This window comes from Sinohyriopsis cumingii, chromosome 9 (genome assembly GCF_028554795.1).
Source record: "Sinohyriopsis cumingii isolate HCF-2022 chromosome 9, ASM2855479v2, whole genome shotgun sequence".
Classification (NCBI taxonomy): Eukaryota; Metazoa; Mollusca; class Bivalvia; order Unionida; family Unionidae; genus Sinohyriopsis; species Sinohyriopsis cumingii.
Genome location: NC_142969.1, coordinates 20,736,579 through 20,756,985, shown reverse-complemented (window position 1 = coordinate 20,756,985; position 20,407 = coordinate 20,736,579). Strand labels below are relative to the sequence as shown.

Sequence of the window (20,407 nt, the reverse complement as noted above, 5' to 3'; positions counted from 1 at the left end):
GTGACCGTCCTCTTTCTCTGGTGGGGGTTGGTATTTTTGCACGTAGCATTGGTGTTCCAAGTCCACGATGTGGTGACAAATGTGACATTTTTTCTTTCCTCGACATACGTGTGCCTTGACATTATTGGTAAGTATGCCTTGTCGACACGTAGGGCACAATCTCAGCAGCTGACAAGCACATTTCTGCTGTGAACCTTGCGTCTTCAGATGTTGTTGGTAACAGGTAGGGCTGACAAACGTGCGCAGACAAGTTGAACAAGGCACTGGTCCTTCGCTCAGACACGGTGGAGAGGCCAAACATCCTGAACATTTCAATCCACAATGCTTGTGTTGCTCTCGATTATTATAACCATGGTCACATTTCTCACAGTAATAACCGTATCCCAGGAATGCAGTGATACTGGTAATGGTATCGAAATGGTCATCGTGATAATAGACATGAATGTATTTTCCGTCCTTAAAATCTTGGCCTCGAAACAACAGAGGCCCACGCATTTCTTGAGGGTACACTTTCAAGGTGTATCGTGGAGCTAGGACATCTTGCAATTTTTGCATCTCAGGAATGCCACAGGGTTTGTCTTTGGGTAAGTCGGCTTGTTGCAACAGGAGTTCTGCTTCGTTTCGTTGTTTGGCTCGGTCCGATTGTCGAATAGTTTTCCAGGCTCTTTTCCATTCTGCCGTGTCGTTCTTGTTGGCATAGGTTCGTCCCACCACGATGGCTCGGGCTAAACACATCTGGTCTTGAGAATTGTGAATTTGGACGAGGCTACGCTTATTGCTGCGAAGCTCGTTCACCAATAACATCTTTTTTGCGTCCAGTCCCTTGAGGAGGAGAGACGTGGGTCATGTCCAGTGTGGCTTTTCCATCGGTGATGTCAAACTGGTCATTAGATTGTTGCACGTGTTGAATCTTGTCCATGACTTTGGAAGCGGTCAATTCTGACGGGGTGATAAACTCGATCCAAACAGGGGATTTCAAATCGTCGTGTTGTATGGAAAGTCTCAAGCGATCGTCTTCTTTGGGTTGACATTGTTGCTTGAGTGTGGTGAGCAAAGAATCCCACACCCCAGTGATGAACACTTCTGCTTTCTCTAACGGTACTTCAGCCTTGAAATCTTTAAACTTCACCGTGTATTTGTATGCCGTGGTTCTAAATTTTCTAGAGGAGCGCTTTTCCGTCTCTCGAATGGAATAGTATTTTTCAGGGTTGACTAAGGGTGGCGAACTTGGTTTAGAGGGTTGGGATTCTGGTTCACTCATGTCCTCTTCAAAATCACTGGCATGAATTTGTGCCAAGACTTCAGCTCTGGTACGATGGGATGGATCACGTTTCTGCCTCTTACTTTCTTCTTCTTTCTTCTCGAATGAATAGGATCGTTTCATCTTGAGTAAAAAACGTCAAATGACTCAAGTTTAAACACCATAGACTAATTTATAGTCATGACAGACCAGCGTATATAAAAGGGTGTGTGTCTTGTCCTTTCACTATTCATTTCACTCTCTAACCGAGCACAACGATGGAAGAGACTAGCCAAATCGAACGTTTCATCAGAGCTTTGCGAGGGGTCATTAGAAAATTCTCTTCAGACCACCCCACGGACTACTCTCCTTCCTTTCCAGATAAAAGTGAAGATACTTGCTATATCTGTCAAAAGAAAGGGCATTGGTCTTCAGGTGTCCAGACCGTCAAAAAAGAAAAAAAGGGGCTAAAAAAGACAAAAGTCAAGATACCTGTTATTATTGTCAAGAAAAAGGACATTGGTCTCCAGATTGCCCAAAAAAGAAACAAAAGGAGTCAGAAGAAGAGAGGAATTCTTCAGAGGAAGAGAGGGATTCTTCAGAGGAAGATGAGGAAGAAAGAAGACAATTCTATTTACAAGAGGCAAAGAAAAAGGAGAAGAAAAGAAGAAGGGAAGAAAGTGAGAAGGAAGAAGAGGAAAAGACGGTGAAGAAATTGAAAAAACAGAGAGAGTAAACAAGGAGACAGAAGTCTATGGACTTTTTAAAGTGTTCTGTTGTGAATTGTGAATTGGATTGTAACAATGGATAAAAGAATAAATTAATTATATAAGGTAAGTGTCTTTGAGTTTTGATTTTAAGATAAGAACGTACACTCACGCACTCATATACACGTACTATAAGGGTAAAATGTTTTTTTTTTTGAGTTATTGGCAATTGAAATTGTATCTCTTTTCGAGAAAATATGGGTGGCCCTGAAAAGGGCCTTTTTGGTGTAGGGGTGAGTTTAAGCAATCAACTTTAACTGCCTTAAGCCTTTGCCACGGCCGAGGCCTACTTCTGGACTGCGTACTGTTGATGATGATGATTGGGTTGAAATCACTAAGGGTGGTACGGTAGGCTTAGTCACAGGATTAACGTGTTTAGCTCGGGAAGATCGTATTCTCTTCGGTCGTAATAAAGAAGTCTGATACATTTGTTTCAGACTTCTTAACTCCGCTAAAATGTCCAACAGTACCGTGACCGTTTGATTTTCACCCTCTTGTTTCTTTGCCGCTACTTCTTCTTGTTGTTGTTTTTTTCTTACCTCTTCTTCTTCTTGCTGCTGTTGCTGTAGGAGAAAAGCTTGTTCCGCTTCCTTTTGTCGTTGTATAAATTTCTCCAATTCTTCTTTCTGTCTCTGTCTAAAATTCTCCACTTGCGGTAATGAAGAAGGTAACGAAGGTTCCGGAACAAATTCTTGCGAGGTAAGAAAATCCACAAAATCCCAATGTACCTCTTCTGAAAGTAAGTCCGGGTTCCCTTGGGCGGTCTCCACTGCTGGTGCACCCCAATGAATCGTTTTCTGAGTTTCCGTCATGTTGAATCACTGTCGCATAGATTGACTGCACACAGGCGCTAGCGAATCTATATAGACCACGTGACGTCACAAACTGCACTCTTCGGATTGGATGCGGGCTGACTGAATTTTGTAACGCGTGTTCGGATTGGTGAATGAACTCAATCCGTTTCAATCCTTCCTCTACCTATAAATAAGCGCAGTTCACTGCATTGATTCACCTGTTCTCGTCGCTTCAAGATGTGGACCACAGTCGAATCATCCACCCTTGTGTCTTCAATGATGTTTAGGATGGACATGCTCATGTATGTCCGGTCCAAGTGGACCGTTGTCGACAAGTCAGACACCAGTCTGTGGATACGAAGAGTGTACGTAGAAAGACAAGGTTGCCTCAAGAGGACACTGATTTATGGCCCTCGAGTAAGACGCAGCTTGAGGACAAGAAGATGCCGCAGATGCCCTTTATGTTAAGGGCATATTAACATAAACCCAAAGGCCCTTTTCAGGGCCACCCACTTTTCTCGAAAAGAGCATGACTTTCGATTGCCTACCCCTTTTTTAAAAAAAAATTAAAAAAAAAAATCCCATGTTCAATTTCCCTTGACGCTATACAGTCCCATCCTGTTTAAATTCCTTTTGACGCTATACAGTCCCCTATTCCCATGTTCAATTCCTCTTGACGCTATATCGTCCCACGATTTTTCTCCATGTTAATTTCCCTTGAGGCTATATCGTCCCACAATTTTTCTCCATGTTAATTTCCCTTGAGGCTATATCGTCCCACGATTTTTCTCCATGTTAATTTCCCTTGAGGCTATACGTTCCCACGATTTTTCTCCATGTTAAATTTCCATTGAGGCTATACGTTCCCAGGGGTGTCTGTAATGTTAATTCCCATTGAGGCTACGGTATCCCACCTTACTACTTACGTGAGGCTATAAATCTTAATGCTATAGTGCAAACGGCCAAATTTAACATATAAGTCCACGCAAGGCTATAAATCTTGAGGCTATAGTGCAAAAATGACCAAATTTAACATAGACGTCTACGTGAGGCTATACATCTTGAGGCTATAGTGCAAACCACCAAATTTAACATTGCAGTCTACGCTAGGCTATATCGTTCCCATATACTACTATCGCGTATCAAATGGTAGATGAAAGAAATTTGATAACATATGATGTCACAGTAAATGCCAATATTTAACAATAATTTGGAAATTTTATCAACTATTTTATTGTCAGTGATTGTATATGTCTACTTGATTTGCATCTCCCCATATGTTAGCAACTGTTTCTCAGGCAACAATTCATCAAGCATTTCTTTGTATGCTGTACTTGCAATATCTAGTTTTAATTCCTGTTTCAATATAACTGGAACTATTACTTTTCTGCCTTCTTTTTATCCAAAATCTTTTTTCCATTTATTATCGATAAAAGTATTTGCCATTTAAATAACCCAGCAAATTGTTGTGGATGGTGTAAAACGATGATAATTTGGATACATCAATTGAAAGTACTTTATTTGAAGATACTAATATGGTATATACCGAACTTATAAATAATAATATTTAAATGCAAGTCTTTATTGATGGTTTTGTTGATCATGGTCTCAGACACCATATAATGGAGAATAATCTTGAGAACAAAAGGAAATAAAATTGTAGAAACAATGACTTCATTATCTGTACAAAGTAGGCCTGGACTATGTAAGTAAATATGCAAGACAAGTGTTTATAGGCAGTAATGGTGAAACATCCATACAACAACATACTAACATCTGATATTACCACTGAAGTGAGGATCACTAAAACTTGTATAACAAAGCTTTTACCACCCAGCTTAAACGAAAACCAACGCGATGGCTCCAGGTTTATTAACTAATCAAGAGATGAGGAATTTACAAAACAATATATAGAACACACTTCCACCAACGCAGATTATTTCATTATTTAATGCATATATTAAGAGATACAGGGAAAAATAACACGGTTACCTAAATATCACATCTTGTTCAAAAGCGCTACAATCTTAGAGGATACTGAGATGCCAGAAAAATAATTTAATTGACTGGTATTATACCGATATTTTACCTTAGCCATGACACAATTTAAACTGGGGTTTTTACGTGCAGTTAAAAGATTATTTGCTAAGCAAGAAAATAACCACAATTCAGGATTTATGCAAATGATGAAAATGTTGCTAATTCAAACATATTCTATGATCTGAATTCTGATGTTGACTGTATGAAAAACAGATGGTGGCGTTTTAAAGAGGTCGTCACAGGTAAAGAAACATGCCTAAATAAAACAGCTGTATTGTAAAAAAATACCAGCTATAATTTGTTCAACGTACAAAAACTAATTTAGATGATAACAGTTGGAGAGTTTCCAGAGCAAAAAAGTTGAGATACAAGTGAAAAAAAAAACAACCATCCAGTTTAACTTTGAAGCAGGTTATTAAAATAGATGCTTCATTCACTGCCAATGGTACAACTATACCAGCTTTTGCTCTGTCTGTATATCAGATGTTGTAACCGGTTTTGTTGCTGCTGTTGTTAAATTGGAACGTTTATCAATAACCTATCCTAGATGTAATAATATCTGGAAAATTTTTGTACCAACACTATTGGTATCTAAAGCATTATGAGGTATTGGGAAAAAGACAGAAGTAATCCGTGAAGTGAAAACAACAATGGCTACAACAACACCTGTTACGCCGTTAAATCTGTTAAATATTGTTCCAAAAGAGCACGAGAAGGCCATAAAGCAAGCTTTCTACAATACTGCAGCAAATATTTTCGTTCTTTTAGCTTGTGCTACAGCGGTAGCTGTTTATTTTATTTTGGAAGCGTTTTTGAGACCTCTCTTGTGGGCGGTTTTGTGTGGAGCTTTCCTTAATCCATTTAAGCGAAATCTTACCTACTGTATTAGAAAATGGCTACAGAATCTAAAAGACACAAGAACGCCGCTTTTCATTGGAATTGTATTGACGCCGTTAAAATGTTTAGATAACGCTTCCGATTTTATTGGTAACGCAATTATACAGCACCTGAAGCACATCATTTTGGGAGGTACTGGAGTTGTACTGCTGTATTTATTATGGAACTTTGGCCCACTACAAGGCATTTTGTCCACCGTACAGACCCTGCTGTTATTCACGTATAACGTCCTAGAATACTTCAGCTCAGCATGGGTAAGTTATCAACAGACACGTGATTGGAGTTTTGGAGTTAGTACGTAACTGTAGATGTAGATAGTTTAGAAAGTTGCCCTCCCTTCCCTTTTGTACACTGTTATCGGTCATTTCTGCGCACGTAAGGTTTCCGTCAGCAGTATTGAAGCAAAACGCATACCGAATTCGACCGATTGATGAAAATAAAATACATGTACTGTAATACTCACCATTTGAAAAAAGGCAATTGTCACCCGAATATTCTGTTAAAAATAATATTTTGGACACGCAGGATACCCACCCTTGTTTTCATGACTTCCGATATGTCAGCCTATTTTGCGCATAGCTTTGAAAAGAAGTAATGTTTTTCCATTTGCTATGAAAATGAAATAGATTATTTTGGACTGTTTCTGTCAGCATTTCAGTTGAGTAATTCAGTCAGATTTATTGCTGGTTTTACAAATTCAGTGTAACAATGTCAATAAATGGCATGAGATCATATTAAGTAAACTAAACTGATCTTGTAAAAATATTAGCAAAGTTCAACATTTTATAAAATAAAAAAAGCTATTATGTTGAAGAGAAACAACAGTGAATAGGATGTAATGTGTTTACAATGTCTCATTTATGGGAGAAAAAAATTACTAAAGAATTTAGAAAAAGACTATATGCCATGAAATTTCTTGAGAATCCTGTTCTAGAAGCAAGTTGCTATTTTGGATAGCAGATGATTTTGTAAATGTGGGACAACTTTAAAAATTGCAAACTTGGATTAAAATGCAGTATTGTTTTAAGGTATACATTTCCATCTTTTATATAATGTATTTATTTGTATGATTCTAAAAGATGCATAGTAAATTGGATTTTCTGGGTTACAAGTTCTGGAGGGTCATGTGGTGGGTCTTCATGTTGACATTTAGAAATCACATCTTCATATGCATTTAGGGTAGAAGTGTGGGATGCTTTTATACACTTTATGAATATCACTTCCTTATTTAAAGGATGATTGTTCTTTCTTTATACGAGTAGTTCTCCTTGCCACATCATGTACAGTACATGATTCAAGTTCATTTTATGCCAGACATTTTAAATGCTATTTGCATAAAAAATAAACTCTTCAAAATATCCTTTGATAACATGCACACAGTGTGTTTCCAAGACATGAATGGCTATATATGGAATGGCACAAGTTATAGAGGGACCATTAGATTGACTAAGAAGATGGTGCTTCACAGCTAGTGTGTGCTTCTGAGAGAGAGACCAGTATTAAGGAATTTGCTTCATTGGTAACATGAATAATCGAGAAATTGTTGGCATACCAGTTTTAATTCAAGCTCTCTATATATAGGTGCCCACTCTATTTCCTTCTTCCAAACATAATATATCCAGTGGCTTCAGAGATGCAGCTAAAATAAATAAATTCCTCAAGGTAGATTAGTTCTTAGCTAATTGTGTTACCCTCTTTAAATAAGGTCATTATTGTTATTATTATTATGGAAACCAGCTAAAGCAGACAGCTGATAAAATGGCTTCTCCAGTGTGGCAGTAAAATGAGCCTAATCTAATCTAGTACACAAACATTAACAGTTATTAAAACAGGAAAAATGAATTTTGCCAGAATAGGCAATACCAGCTTCTGAAAGTGCAATTAATGAACCAGAAACTATAAAGAGAGTTAAAAAGAGTTTTAGACCAGTTGTTTTCTTTTTAAATTTACATGTACCTTTTAAGTCCAGGAAGTAAAAATGACCAAGTGGAGCTATCAGTGTTTTGCATTTCTGAAGTAAGGCCAAGCTGTATGGACAATCACCAAAATTAAACTCATCAATCATAAATCAAAATGAAGAGAATTAAAAATTATTTTAACAGTATCAAAGATATAAAAGGTATGTTTTAAATTGCCAGGATAACCAGCATACCTGCCACATTCCCTAACAGGGGCCCCTAGTAGCCGAGTGGTCTAAAGCGCTCTCCATCATGGATCAGTGCCATCTTACCTCTGTCTGCATAGGTTCGAATCTCAGATTTGGCCAATGGGGGTATGTGAGAAAGCTTGCCAGTAGCTTCTCGAGGGTCGGTGGTTATTTCCGGGGATTTCCTTGGTTCTTCCTCCACCATTAATATTGGCCGCCATGTATAGCCTATCATGTGCTGAAAAATGGTGTTAAACCCTACAACAACAACATCAACAATAACATTCCCTAACAATGTTTCTTTTTTGAGAAGCAAAAGGTGTTTTTTAATGCCCCAAGGGAGGTCGGTGCACATGATACAAAAAGTTGTCATCCAATGAAGAAGAAGCTATCTTTCTGTATAAGCCTATAGAAATGGGTGGAAATTCAAATCTGACTAAAAAACAATTAACTTGTATGGGTTTTTATCAATCATTTAATACATTTACAAAGAAAGATATAGTTGTTAGACTTGGATTTGTCAGATATCAACACCATACACATGTGCATTCATTTAATCACAACCAGGCTTTATATTAAATAAAAACATAGATCAAGTATATGTCTTCAGAATCCATTCGATGGCAAAGTATATATTTAATTTGATGCAGTCTTTACTGCTTTTAGTTGTTCAGTAGGGGGTTTGAAGGTAATGCAGGTGTTGTTAGTATTCATCTTTGCACTTGCTATACAGACTGGATGGTACTGTTGTCCAAACTTCCCTGCTGGATTCCTGAGTGAATCCTGGTCAGAACATAGTTGTTCATGATGACCACAATGTTAGCATTGTCAGAACTGTATCTGATATTTGACCATAAGATATGCCTGTCTCTATTGAACAATAAATATATGTTATATTTAGGACTGACCATTTCACTTAGGGAAGGGGGAGAAGATAATATGTTCAAGTTTAATGGGGGTCTTACAGGTGATACTGCAGTAAAAAAAAAAATGCCTTTGTCCAGTAAGGGTGTTAACACTTTATCAACTGAAATCAAATGTGCACACACGAGAGTGTGCTTATTATTGTCTTTCAATCATTCTTTTTCATGGCAAAATTTATCCTCAGAAGCATGGGTCAAAGATAATAAAGAAAATGTTCAGTTCAGCATGTTGAATATGATACAGCTCTTATTTTGACTGATGTTGCATACTTAATGACAATCACAGAGTGTTAAAGAATTAAATACTCTCCTGCTGCTGAGATTGACAAAGTAAAACAACATTAACCTGAAGTTTTTAAATTAATTTTTGCAGATGGTGTATTGATTCCAGAATCACATTCTTAAAAAAATGAATCATACTTTCACACTATTCAGACAACTGAAATAATTTCTTGTATTTTATATATGGAGTCAAATTTTGTCTTCAGAGAAATGTTGCTGATGATCACAAAATTGATTAGGGGCCCCGAGTGGCAGAGTGGTCTAAAGCACTCTCCGTTACGGATCACTGCCATCTCACCTCAGTCAGCGTGGGTTCGAGTCTTGGATTCGGCCAATGTGGGTATGTGAGAAAGCTTGGCAGTAGCTTCTAGTGGGTTGGTGGTTCTTTCTTGGATGTTCCCAGGTTCTTCCTCCACCATTAATACTGGCTGCCATGTATAGTCTATCGCAGGGGTGGGCAAACTACAGCCTGTGGGCTGCATGCAGCCCGCTAAGGGTTTTTATGCGGCCTAAGAACAAGTCATCATTCGCACTGACTCTGTTTATGTTACTCTGTTTATCAAATAAATGTGCTTTTTTTGAAGTTTAAGTTTAAGTTTTCAAATATTAACAACATATTAATAACTGAACATTAATTAGATGTTATTTAGAAAACCTTTTGTTTTTGCTATTTCAAATGTTAATTATTTTACCTAATGAACTATGCGGCCCATGACAAGGTGTAAATTTGTGTACGCGGCACTTGCACTGGAAAGTTTGCCCACCTCTGGTCTATTGTGTGCTGAAAAATGGCGTTAAACCCCACAACAACAACAACAACAGCAAATTGATTAAAGTTGGCTTCAGCATTCTCATTAAATGCAATCTCTGAAAGGTAGTTCTTTATATCTGAACACCTTAATATTTAATTGCCTTGTGTCAGCTATATGCTCACAGGATTATGGTTTACCTGAAGTTTAAGCAGGACTCGTACTACAGAGTACGTGCACTTTTCGTGGTGATCAAGAAATACAGTTTTTTTTTGTTGTTGAAACAAATTTAGGGATAGGATTCCTGAAAAATCTGATTTTTGAAACACGAATGTTTTGTGGGCTTGGGTGTCCAAAATTGTGTTTTTCATGAGACATGGCGTATTGTGACAGGTATGAGCTAGTGAGAAAAACCTGGCAATTTTTTAAAACTATTGCCAGTGGCAATAGTGGTTGGTTACATTATTCAGTACTAATATTATAATCATGTTGAGAATAATTGTGAATATATTGCCTTTTATAATGGAATTCAGTTGTATATTTTTCTTTATAAATAAACTTTAGTTTCAGGATAACTGATCTTGAAAAGATCATTGCAGAACACATTGTGTGTCAGATCACTACTTTTCTGCTGAAATGTATACATTTTATTGTTATTGTCCACTCAGAATTAAATGAGATTTCTTTTTTTCCAAAGTTAATTTTGAGAAAGAACAATGTCAAAACTCATGTTGTAGTATGGTTTTGATTTTTCTCTCACTAGATAGATTTAATAAGAATGAGAAAAAAGTTTTTAAAACAGTAACAAATGTAAACCATTATCAGGCATGAACTGAGTGTCATCACTTCATATAATATGAAGTAAAGCTGCAAGTCGGAACACCATTGAAGGTTTTTATACATCATTCAGTAACAGACTAGCCTCATCAAAATTGAAATTTTTTACTTTTGATTAATGTAGGTTATCTCTCACAACAACAACTTCTGTTTTATCTTATGTCAGTGCTGGAATCACCAAATGCCATCCATCACTTGCCATGATATCTGAGTCATTATTAATAATGTTTGTCATTTTCTCCACCTGGTTTTTGAGATTTGTTCCAGTGATTGGAACATCTTGTTCACTTTGCTTTGTGAACCAGATGTATGCAGCATCATCTATTTCCTCTTATGCAGACAACACACATGCATCTTACAATTTTTTTGTCTTGTTTGTGTCAGATTCCATATAGCTAACCAACTCCATTCTTGTTTTATTTTACTAAGCAAACACTTTACTGCCAATGAAATCTTACGGCAGACATACAAGGAATGAGACTAGTAATTTGTAGTTAATGTACCCTTTTGATTACAAGGATGGCCTACTGACTGCTACACCACACTACAGCAGGTCCTGTCACCATTGGCATATGTGAAGACTTGGGATGGAAGGGTATGGAAATTGGTCAGGTTCAGGATCTGGGTACCTGATGAGGTTGGTTTTAACCAGGTTAGGTTTCTCCACTCCCATTTTGTGTGTTTTCCCCACTCACTCCCTCTCTCATTCCTATATTTTTCAGCTATAAAATAACCTTTCAAATTTGTGTTTTTTTAATTTTATTACTGTGGTGGGGATGGGGACTGGCATGATCAAATTATGTTTATTTGAAAACCTTGCCAGCAAGGATATTTCTGAGTAGTGCAAAACCAGGGTGGATATGAATGGTTGGGACAGATAACCTTCCATCCCTAGTGAAGACAAATTGGGCCTATTCTGAATCCCATAGTCCACAGGAGCAAGCAGGGTACCCCTAGAGGCAAATATTTGCAGATGTCATTTGTGCCTTTCATCTAATCAAATTCAGATGATCATGTTTATAGCTAAAGGGTAGAGATTTAAACAGTTTCCAAGCTATGTGTGACTTGGAAACACCCCCTTTATGAACTATTTATAATGTTTATGAATTCATCATTTCTGTTTATTTTTGGGTCCAAATTAAGAGTTTCCAGCTTGCCACTTGGACTAAATTCCCACCATAGTGGAAATCACCCCAAAGGCATAATGCTTGTCACACCTATGAATTCACGTTTTTATTGCTCGCAAATAAATCTGTTGTTACGAGGTGGTTTCAGATATATGACCCAGATCCAAGACTTAAGTTGGGAATCACTTATTTTCTTAAGTTGGCGATGCATATGTATGCCCTTGGCAGTTAATGTTCATGCACACAGGAAATGTTTTTGTTTTGTTATAGGTATGTTGTTTGCAGGAACTGAAATACATGTAACAAAACTCATTACAGTTGAGAGCACTGGGATGTGTTTTAAGCTGATGAAAAGGCAAGATAGAATAATTAACAGAGCCTTGAGTTGTCATTATCTGCAGTAGCAACAGCAGTTTTTACAATTTCAAATCCTATTGAATGATCTGATGCTGGCTGCTAGCCAAGGATATGGCAGCTGTGCTAATTTACTTTGCTGTAATCATTGTGAAATTCAAAAGCCTAATTCTGAAAAGTGTAGTTATTACACTTGCATTTTGCATGGTAATATGTATAATTGTTCATGTATGTGTTGTTGTAGTTGCTGAAACGGTTGTTTTTATTATACATCATGGCTAAAATAATATCAATCAATTACATGTATGTTTGAAAAATAAAACTATGTAGGCCTTTGACAGTGACAGTCACAGACTCTGAATGTATAGAAAGTGGGTATCCAGGTGAGACCTTGTAGTGGTCTAGGTGAGAAATTTGGAGATTCATCAATGTGCCAAAAGTCATTTTTTGAAGGCAAATCAATCTTTGTTATAATCAGTCTGATTAAAAACACATATCCACTGTCCTACATGAAGATCTGACTGCGACCGCTTAGGGGTCATGTTCGGGTGACCTTTGAATTAGCAAATAGAAATGCAGCTTTCAGAAATCTGATAGCGAATGAAATCTTTCAGCACATATTGATGTTCTTCAGCCATACTGCTCATTCTCCTAAAAGTAAAGATATAAGACTTCTTCTGATTGGTGGATAAAATCAGCGATTATGGTAATAGCATAGGTCAACAGAACATGATCTCTAAGTGGTTTCTCTGTCAGATCTTCATGTAGGACAATGGAGATCTGATTTTAATCAGATTGTATGATAGTAAACGTAGTGACTATAATTATTGTTTTCTGGTTATGTTGAGTTTTTATGGTGCCTTCTAAGACTTTTTCAAAATATTTTCTGTTTATTGATACATGATCATCCTTGGGATTTGAAGTCTGAGAAAAATTTATGTTCAGTGTCAGTTATTGTGGTTGGAGACCTAGTTATCAAGTGTCATGGGCTAGTCTGGTTATGGACAGTACAGGTTGAATATAACAAGCAAAGTCAGTCATGGTTTTCACTTGAACATTTAATTTTTTGTAATGTAACAAACTTGAACTCATAAACAAATAAAAATAATAACTTTTATTTGATTAGATATAGGCGAATTGAACCTTACTCTCTCTTCAACACCTGCTGAAACACTATTTTAAGAGATCATACCTTTATCAGAATATACTAACAAGGTCAAGGGAAATGAAACTTATTGCTTTGATATTGTTGCTTGAACTTTAATAAGCAATAATCAACCACATGTTCCAGTTCCAGAACTGCATGTGAAAATTTTTTAATTAATGTACCAGACTAAGGTCCAAACAGTTATGGACACTATATAATTCACAAAATGACTAAACTTACTTTGACATGTTCTGCATAAATAATCTCTTTCATTCCTTTATTAAACAGAAATTGAAAAAGATAATGAAATCTTGGAAGATTGGTACATTTGTTATTCATACTATAGCCCATTAACATTCTTGCAACACTGAAATTATGAACCTTTCCTATCAAATTATAACGACAAGCTATCAGTATAATGCTAAACTTATGAAATTAAAAGTGAACATATACAAACAATGAATCAATTCCCTTAACATTTCCTGTACGATGATATCTTCATTCAGGTGTACAATATGGCCATTTGATCATGTTGCATGAAGGTTAAGCATATTGGGTAACATGAAATATAGAAATGTACATATATTTGAAACCCTTTAGTGTTGGTTAGTTTGTGCATATATTGAAAACAGTCATATATTAGTCTGAAGGAAAGATTGAAAGTCTACTAAATGGGGAAAAATAGGACATAATTACATCTATTCTAACTATTCATTAAATTTCACAATTTTTAATTCAATAATCAAACAAAATTTAATTTTAGCAAAAAGTATTGACTTAAGTATTTAAGATATGTATAATAAAGAATAGTTTAACACAAAAAGTGTCGACTGCATTTGAGCATAATAATGATATAAAACATTGATATCTCATTTGCCTCTTTATTTCAACTTTGACAGATAATTTCTTGTCAGTAATTATGTTGAGGAATCCATCCATGCTTCAAAGTGACTCATTTGAAGCCAAGGCTGCTGGAATGTACTACTTGGATGCAAGTACAAAGGACTTATTTTTCACTTTTTGCACACAAGCAATTAATCATGTAATACATACATATATTGCATATGAAAATTGTTGCATCATCCTGTAATTTGGAATGTTTTCAGCCTAAGATGATGCGGTACTAATGATATGGAAAGTTTTAGTTTGATGTGGTTATAGTTTTGAAAAATGGTTCCAGAACTGTTACATATATTTTCAGGTTACGGACACTACAGTTTTTGGTAGTGTCCGTAACCATGTTTTGTCCATCAGGAAATATTAATGAAAAATATATCCATGACTTGTATATTTTTGAAACCATACCCACAGTATTTATAACCAAAATTAATAAAACTGTTGTGAGTGTCTTCAAAATAGGAAAACTGTGAGTAGGTTACAGACTCTACAAATTTTTCAACACCAGGTTTTATTTCAGTGGATACTCCGTAAAAAAAGATTAATACTCCAATGACATTTCTTTGGTTTTTGCAGCATTTATAACTATAGTTTAACTTTTATATATGAAAATCAGTGAAAAAATATGAAATCTTAACATATCTAGAAGAGAGTAACAAGAATATTAAAAAGTATAACGAAGTACACGTTTGACATTTTTATTGATATATCTACCAATTTACTACCTTTACTTTCGACAAATACATAAAAAAAATTGTGATGAAATTTTCTGTAAGAATACTGATAACAGTCTGTTCTACTAATATAAGGAAATACTGTACTTATATTTTTTTGTTGAAAAATGAAATATTTTTAAGTGCAACAGCATAATGTCAAAAAATGGCCATTTTGGGGGTGTATTCACAGGTGGTGGGAAAAAATGTAATTTTCAAAAAGAACTGAAACTTGGGAAACACCTACAGCATGCCATACCCCCATATGTTTCTGGACATTAAGATTGTATTTTAAGCCACAACTGTGGCTTCTGTGTTGATATAACATGTAAAAGCTGCCAAAAGACCAAATACCGTGATTTACCTGTTTGCATGATCTGTTCATAATCTCGGTTTGGTTTTCACATGCATTTTGTAGAAGAGCCTTTCATTTTAATTGCCACGTACATTTTCACAGCCTGAATCAGTCACCTGAGAAATAAGTCAGAATATTCGTCTCAACCATTGTAATTTATATGTAATACGTAAATATCAAAATTTAATTTGATTCAGCATGATGTCCCACAATCATTAATATAGAAATTATTATAATAATCATATATGATCATAGCTAGAAGGTTAAAGATTATTATATGGTACTGGTTGCAGTGTTTGATGCTTAAAGCAAAATTTCAGAGAGTGAAACTGAGGCATAGAGTGGAATGCACATGTGTCAGCATTGGACCACATGTTCAATCCCTAAAGCTTGGGCCAAAATGAAATCCAGTAATAAATCTTGATGAAATTACTCCTTCCATTTTTGCCTTGATTTTTGGAATTGAGAATATTTAATGTCATAAAAAATGGCAAAGATCCATCGTTGTAACAATTAGCTTAAATCACAACTTAATTATTAGTATTTTTGTGTCTCTCATATAATTTCAGATCTGGGCAATCCTCCTGGGTTATGCACTAGTTGTCATTTTCCTTTGGAACTCGGTATCTCGAGGCCACCTCCATTACCTCTCAGTCCTGGTATGGCTGACTCTTATTCTTCATGTGGCAAATATAGCTGGTCCCCTGAGGGTACCCCTTCTCATCTGCCTAGTAATGGTTGTCACTATGGGATTTGTGGCTGAGGTCAATGAGGCAAGGAAGCAGACAGAGGATAAAAGTAGGTACTTCAAGGGAATCCATAGAATGTAGTATGGGGATGTATTTTGTATTTTCATATACATAATACCTACCAAAATGTGGAGCATATAATGTTACAACTTTGTCCTGCTGTCTGTAAATATTTACACACTTGTCTGTACATGAATCCTTCTGTTAACCACAGTGTTTTTGCCCAACCACTCTGGTGGCCTAGTGTTTAGAGCATCTGCCTCGGATACAGGTGGTCAGGGGGTTCGAACCCTGGCCAAGTCATACCAAAGACTTATAAAAATGATACTGACAGCTGCCTCGCTAGGCACTCAGCATTAAAGGTTAATATCAGGACTGTTTGACCTGGTGTCAGATGACTTGGTTGCTACATGTCTGCGGCATGATGCCCATTGCTAGACATCACTATAAACTTTCACACTGCAGACATCACATCTTCTAGCCAAGGCTCAAATATCTTGACCCTATCTACCCCATGGCGTATTGAGCAGATATTTTTGTGCTTTGGGTCTGTGAATTTCAATGGATGCAGCAACAAGCCACCACATCCAATCAATATTTTAATAGTTCATATTTGAATATTGTTTCTACATAATCATGGGGAGCACACAACTTAAATAGACTTATGAATAAGTAATTTTCCACTGCTGGTCCATGTTTAAACAAATATCTTTCACTCAAATATACATGTAATGGCTTGTCTCTGGTACATAGTCATACTTTCAATGTTAAACTTACAAAGTATCCTTTTGAAGTCAGTTGCCTCCACCATTATTGGCCGATGTACAATGCACCGCTGTTACGTTCAGTTGGTTGGCTGGCATTGCATGTTAAGGGAGGCAACTCATGAAATCCAATAGTATTCACTAGGACAAGGCACTAAAATGTCTGTTTGATTGGCCAAATTGTAGACAGGGCTAATATATCAGAACCTTGGCTAAAGAATGTAGACATCATAGTGATATGACTGAAAAAATTGTTCAGAGCTCTGTTTAAAAAAAATTCAAATCCAAACCCCATGTATTTTTTTGGAATGTTGTTTAAATTCACAAAACTTTAAGGCCTAGTGAGCTTTAAGGCTGACCCTTTGCCCATCATTCCTTATTCAGGGTTCCCTTAGGTCCTGGAATTTTTGAAAAGTTTTGGATTTTAAAAAATAAATTTTATGGGCCTTGAAATTATTTTTTTAATCTGTTTATGTTCATGTGTTGCCATTGGATACAAAATACTTAGGCCAACAAAAAAAAACGTGTTTTCTATTGCACTGGTTTTAAAATTAGGGTACGTAGATAGTTCAAAAAAAATACTTTATACATCTCATAATAACTAGTATATATAATGTACTAAGTACTTCAAGTACTGGGGCCCCGAGTGGCCGAGTGGTCTAAAGCGCTCTTCGTTACGGATCACTGCCATCTCACCTCTGTCTGCGGCGGTTCGAGTCTAAGATTCAGCCAATGTGGGCATGTGAGAAAACTTGCCAGTAGCTTCTCGTGGGTCGGTGGTTCTTTCCGGGGTTTTCCGGGTTCTTCCTCCACCATTAATACTGGCCGCCATGTATAGCCTATCGTGCTGAAAAATGGCGTTAAACCCCACAACAATAACAATAACTTCAAGTACTGTTCAAAACCAGCTCATTTAGATGCTCAAATCAATTTTGCAATTTAAGAAAAAAATTAGATTTTTTTTATTTACCTTGGGGGGAAAATACTAAGGTCAACAAAGAAAAACAGGGACAGTTGGCCATTTCGAAACACATTTTTGTTTGTCCTTATTGAAGTCTGTTGTTAAATTTCAGGTACCAGCTTCATATGTGTTGCTTGGTCCTTGATATCAGGGACTGATAGGAATCATAAAGGGATGACACCCTCAGAGCAACAAGCAGATCTCAGTGGTGAAAGTTCAGTTCAAGATGTAGCCAAAGGTAAAAGTGCTAAACCTACCCTTGATTTTAATTGTTAGAGACTTGAATATGTTTCAGTTGTAAACTGTCCTAAGCTTGTAACTTTGTATAAATGGCAGTGATCTCAAAAAGGTATTTTGTGGCATCAAGGTACACATTGTTAAAAAATCAGTGAATTATAAAAGAAATGGCGTGTATTTATATAGCATTCTTTATTTCTTTAATTACCATATTTACTACATATATTAGGACACAATAAAATAATTATTTTTTTCCCTGGTCCAGAACTTATGTTGAAACTTTTTTCACCAAGATCACATGTCCCAAGACTTAAGAAACAAAATAAATTTATATTGAATTTGTGCCCCCCCCCCATGTTGCAATAAATAAGAAAGGAACTAACCTTGTGTTGTTAACATTAATTCCTATTTTTCTCCATCATGAGCATTAAAGAATAAAATATATCCATGAACTCCATATATATAGTGAGGTCTTCCAATCAGTAGCGTGTATTGCTTATGTCTGATAACACACAACACATTGTTAATTGAAATGTACATTGAGAAACAAATTGTGTTTGGTTGTATTCTAAGGTTTGGATATGTTATCCAACTGAAAACTGGATCCAGCAAAATCGCTAACAAGAGGGAAATAATCAACTGATTGCTTGAAGACAACTGCCATTCACACATGACAGTGTTTGGTACAAAATAACCAAGATTGAATTATATCCAGGTCAACAGTATGATAGTATCTCACAAATAAAAATAATTGTTTGAAAATACATTCACTTGAGTGCAAATGACAATCTTTTCGCTAGCATGGGTTACATAAAGTGTCATTAAAGCAAAATTGCTGTGTATACTAGTTACCCACAGACATTAATGCCCGTTTGTAATAATTGTAACTACAGATGTCAAGTAAACAGGAGCCTGGATGGTGAAGAAACACAACTGGCAGCAAGCAGTAAACTCATTGTTTGAACTTGTCGACAAGACAAAGGTTATTTTTATAACAAAGCAAGCTGACCTCAGAACCTGACTTTGGATAATTTGAAGCCTTTTTTCAAAAGGATATTAGTACAAAGGTTATGTTTTTTTTTTTTTTACAAAGCAAGCTGGTCTTGGAAGCTGACTTTGGATTCTTTGAAGTGTGTCAATTTTTTTTGTTGAATACACAAAGATGTCCAAGATATGGCAGCTAACTTTGGTTCCTTTTCACCAGTATTCAAGGGAATTTGAAAATAACTGAAAGAATGGAACAGTTTTTAAAGTGACACAATATAGTGCTTTGTGCATGGACATCTATGACCCAGTATCGCCCAAAAGATTTGGAGAAAAATGAAATCAATTGATGAATTCATGAAGACCAGGAGAGAAGATGATTTTGCCGACATTATGATCATTAACATGGATGAAATTCTAGTGTACTTAGACCTCATTCCTGGATGGACTGATGATAAGATGTTGGTCAAAAGTGTGAGAATTAGCACTACTGGTGCAGATTTGAAAATATCTGACTTTAGTCCTTGCAGGTTTTGCTTCATTTGATGTGTTGTCTCTGACAATAATTTTTCATGGCATGAGAAAACTAAAAAAACAGTATTGATCCACTGAAAGAATGGATCATGCTTGTGCAGGAGAAGGGTTATGTTGACGAGATGCCAATGTTGGTTCTAATAGGGAGAAATTAGTGTAGAACGTTCAGAATTATAATGCTTAGAATAGTCTTTTTAATGTCTGTTTCTTGGCTTATTTTCACATAGATAATTAAATAACTTCTGAAAGATCACTAAAACCTTATAATAATATTGAAATGTTTCTTAATTTGCTTTGCCACAGCTGTCATATAACATAAAACAACACTTTGAAAATCGGTTACGGTAACAAATTGGCAATGGTTTCTTTAGTAGAAGCCCCTATTAAATTAAGTACTGGATCTGGATTCATCATATTTGTCATAATTTGCACTTGATTGGACTACAGAAATTTAATATTTTGTGAATCCTTTTCCAAGCTGCATGGGTAAAGTTTTGGTCAGAGTTCTAAAGAGCTTGTTGTTGTTGTTAAATAGGATTTAATGCCATGTTTCAGCACATAGGCTATACATGGGGGCCAGTATAAATGGTGGATAAACAACCTGGGGAAACCCCGAAAGAACCACTGAGCCATGAGAAGCTACTATCAGGCTTTCTCACGTGCCCTCACTGGCCAAGCCTGAGACTTGAACCCATGCAGACAGGTGAGACGCAGTGATCCATAACGGTGGGTGCTTTAGACCACTCAGCCACTTGGGGCCCTCCAAATTCTATAGATAGCAATGTTATTTCTTGATAATGGCTAAATAAGTGGGTGATTCTCCTAGACCATCTTAATTGCATAGGTTTTTGCTTGGAAATCAGAATTGCCTAAAAGTATTTAAATCATGTGTTAATTTGCCTTTTTATTC

General features: G+C 36.2%; 1 protein-coding gene across 2 annotated transcripts in view; it reads left to right on the top strand.

Annotated features, from left to right (window-relative positions):
- The first annotated feature begins 5,452 nt into the window (after positions 1 to 5,452).
- LOC149791360 (transmembrane protein 245-like) overlaps positions 5,453 to 20,407 on the top strand; it is a 71,073-nt gene continuing 56,118 nt past the window's right edge. Inside the window, exons 1-3 of one of the 2 annotated variants that reach the window (XM_089969903.1) lie at positions 5,453 to 5,992; positions 15,838 to 16,066; positions 17,855 to 17,980. In XM_089969903.1, the coding sequence (XP_089826029.1) occupies positions 5,492 to 5,992; positions 15,838 to 16,066; positions 17,855 to 17,980 (856 nt within the window). In that variant the 5' untranslated portion in view covers positions 5,453 to 5,491. The remainder of the gene's footprint in view (positions 5,993 to 15,837; positions 16,067 to 17,854; positions 17,981 to 20,407) is intronic. The other variant, XM_089969904.1, reaches the window with a different exon arrangement.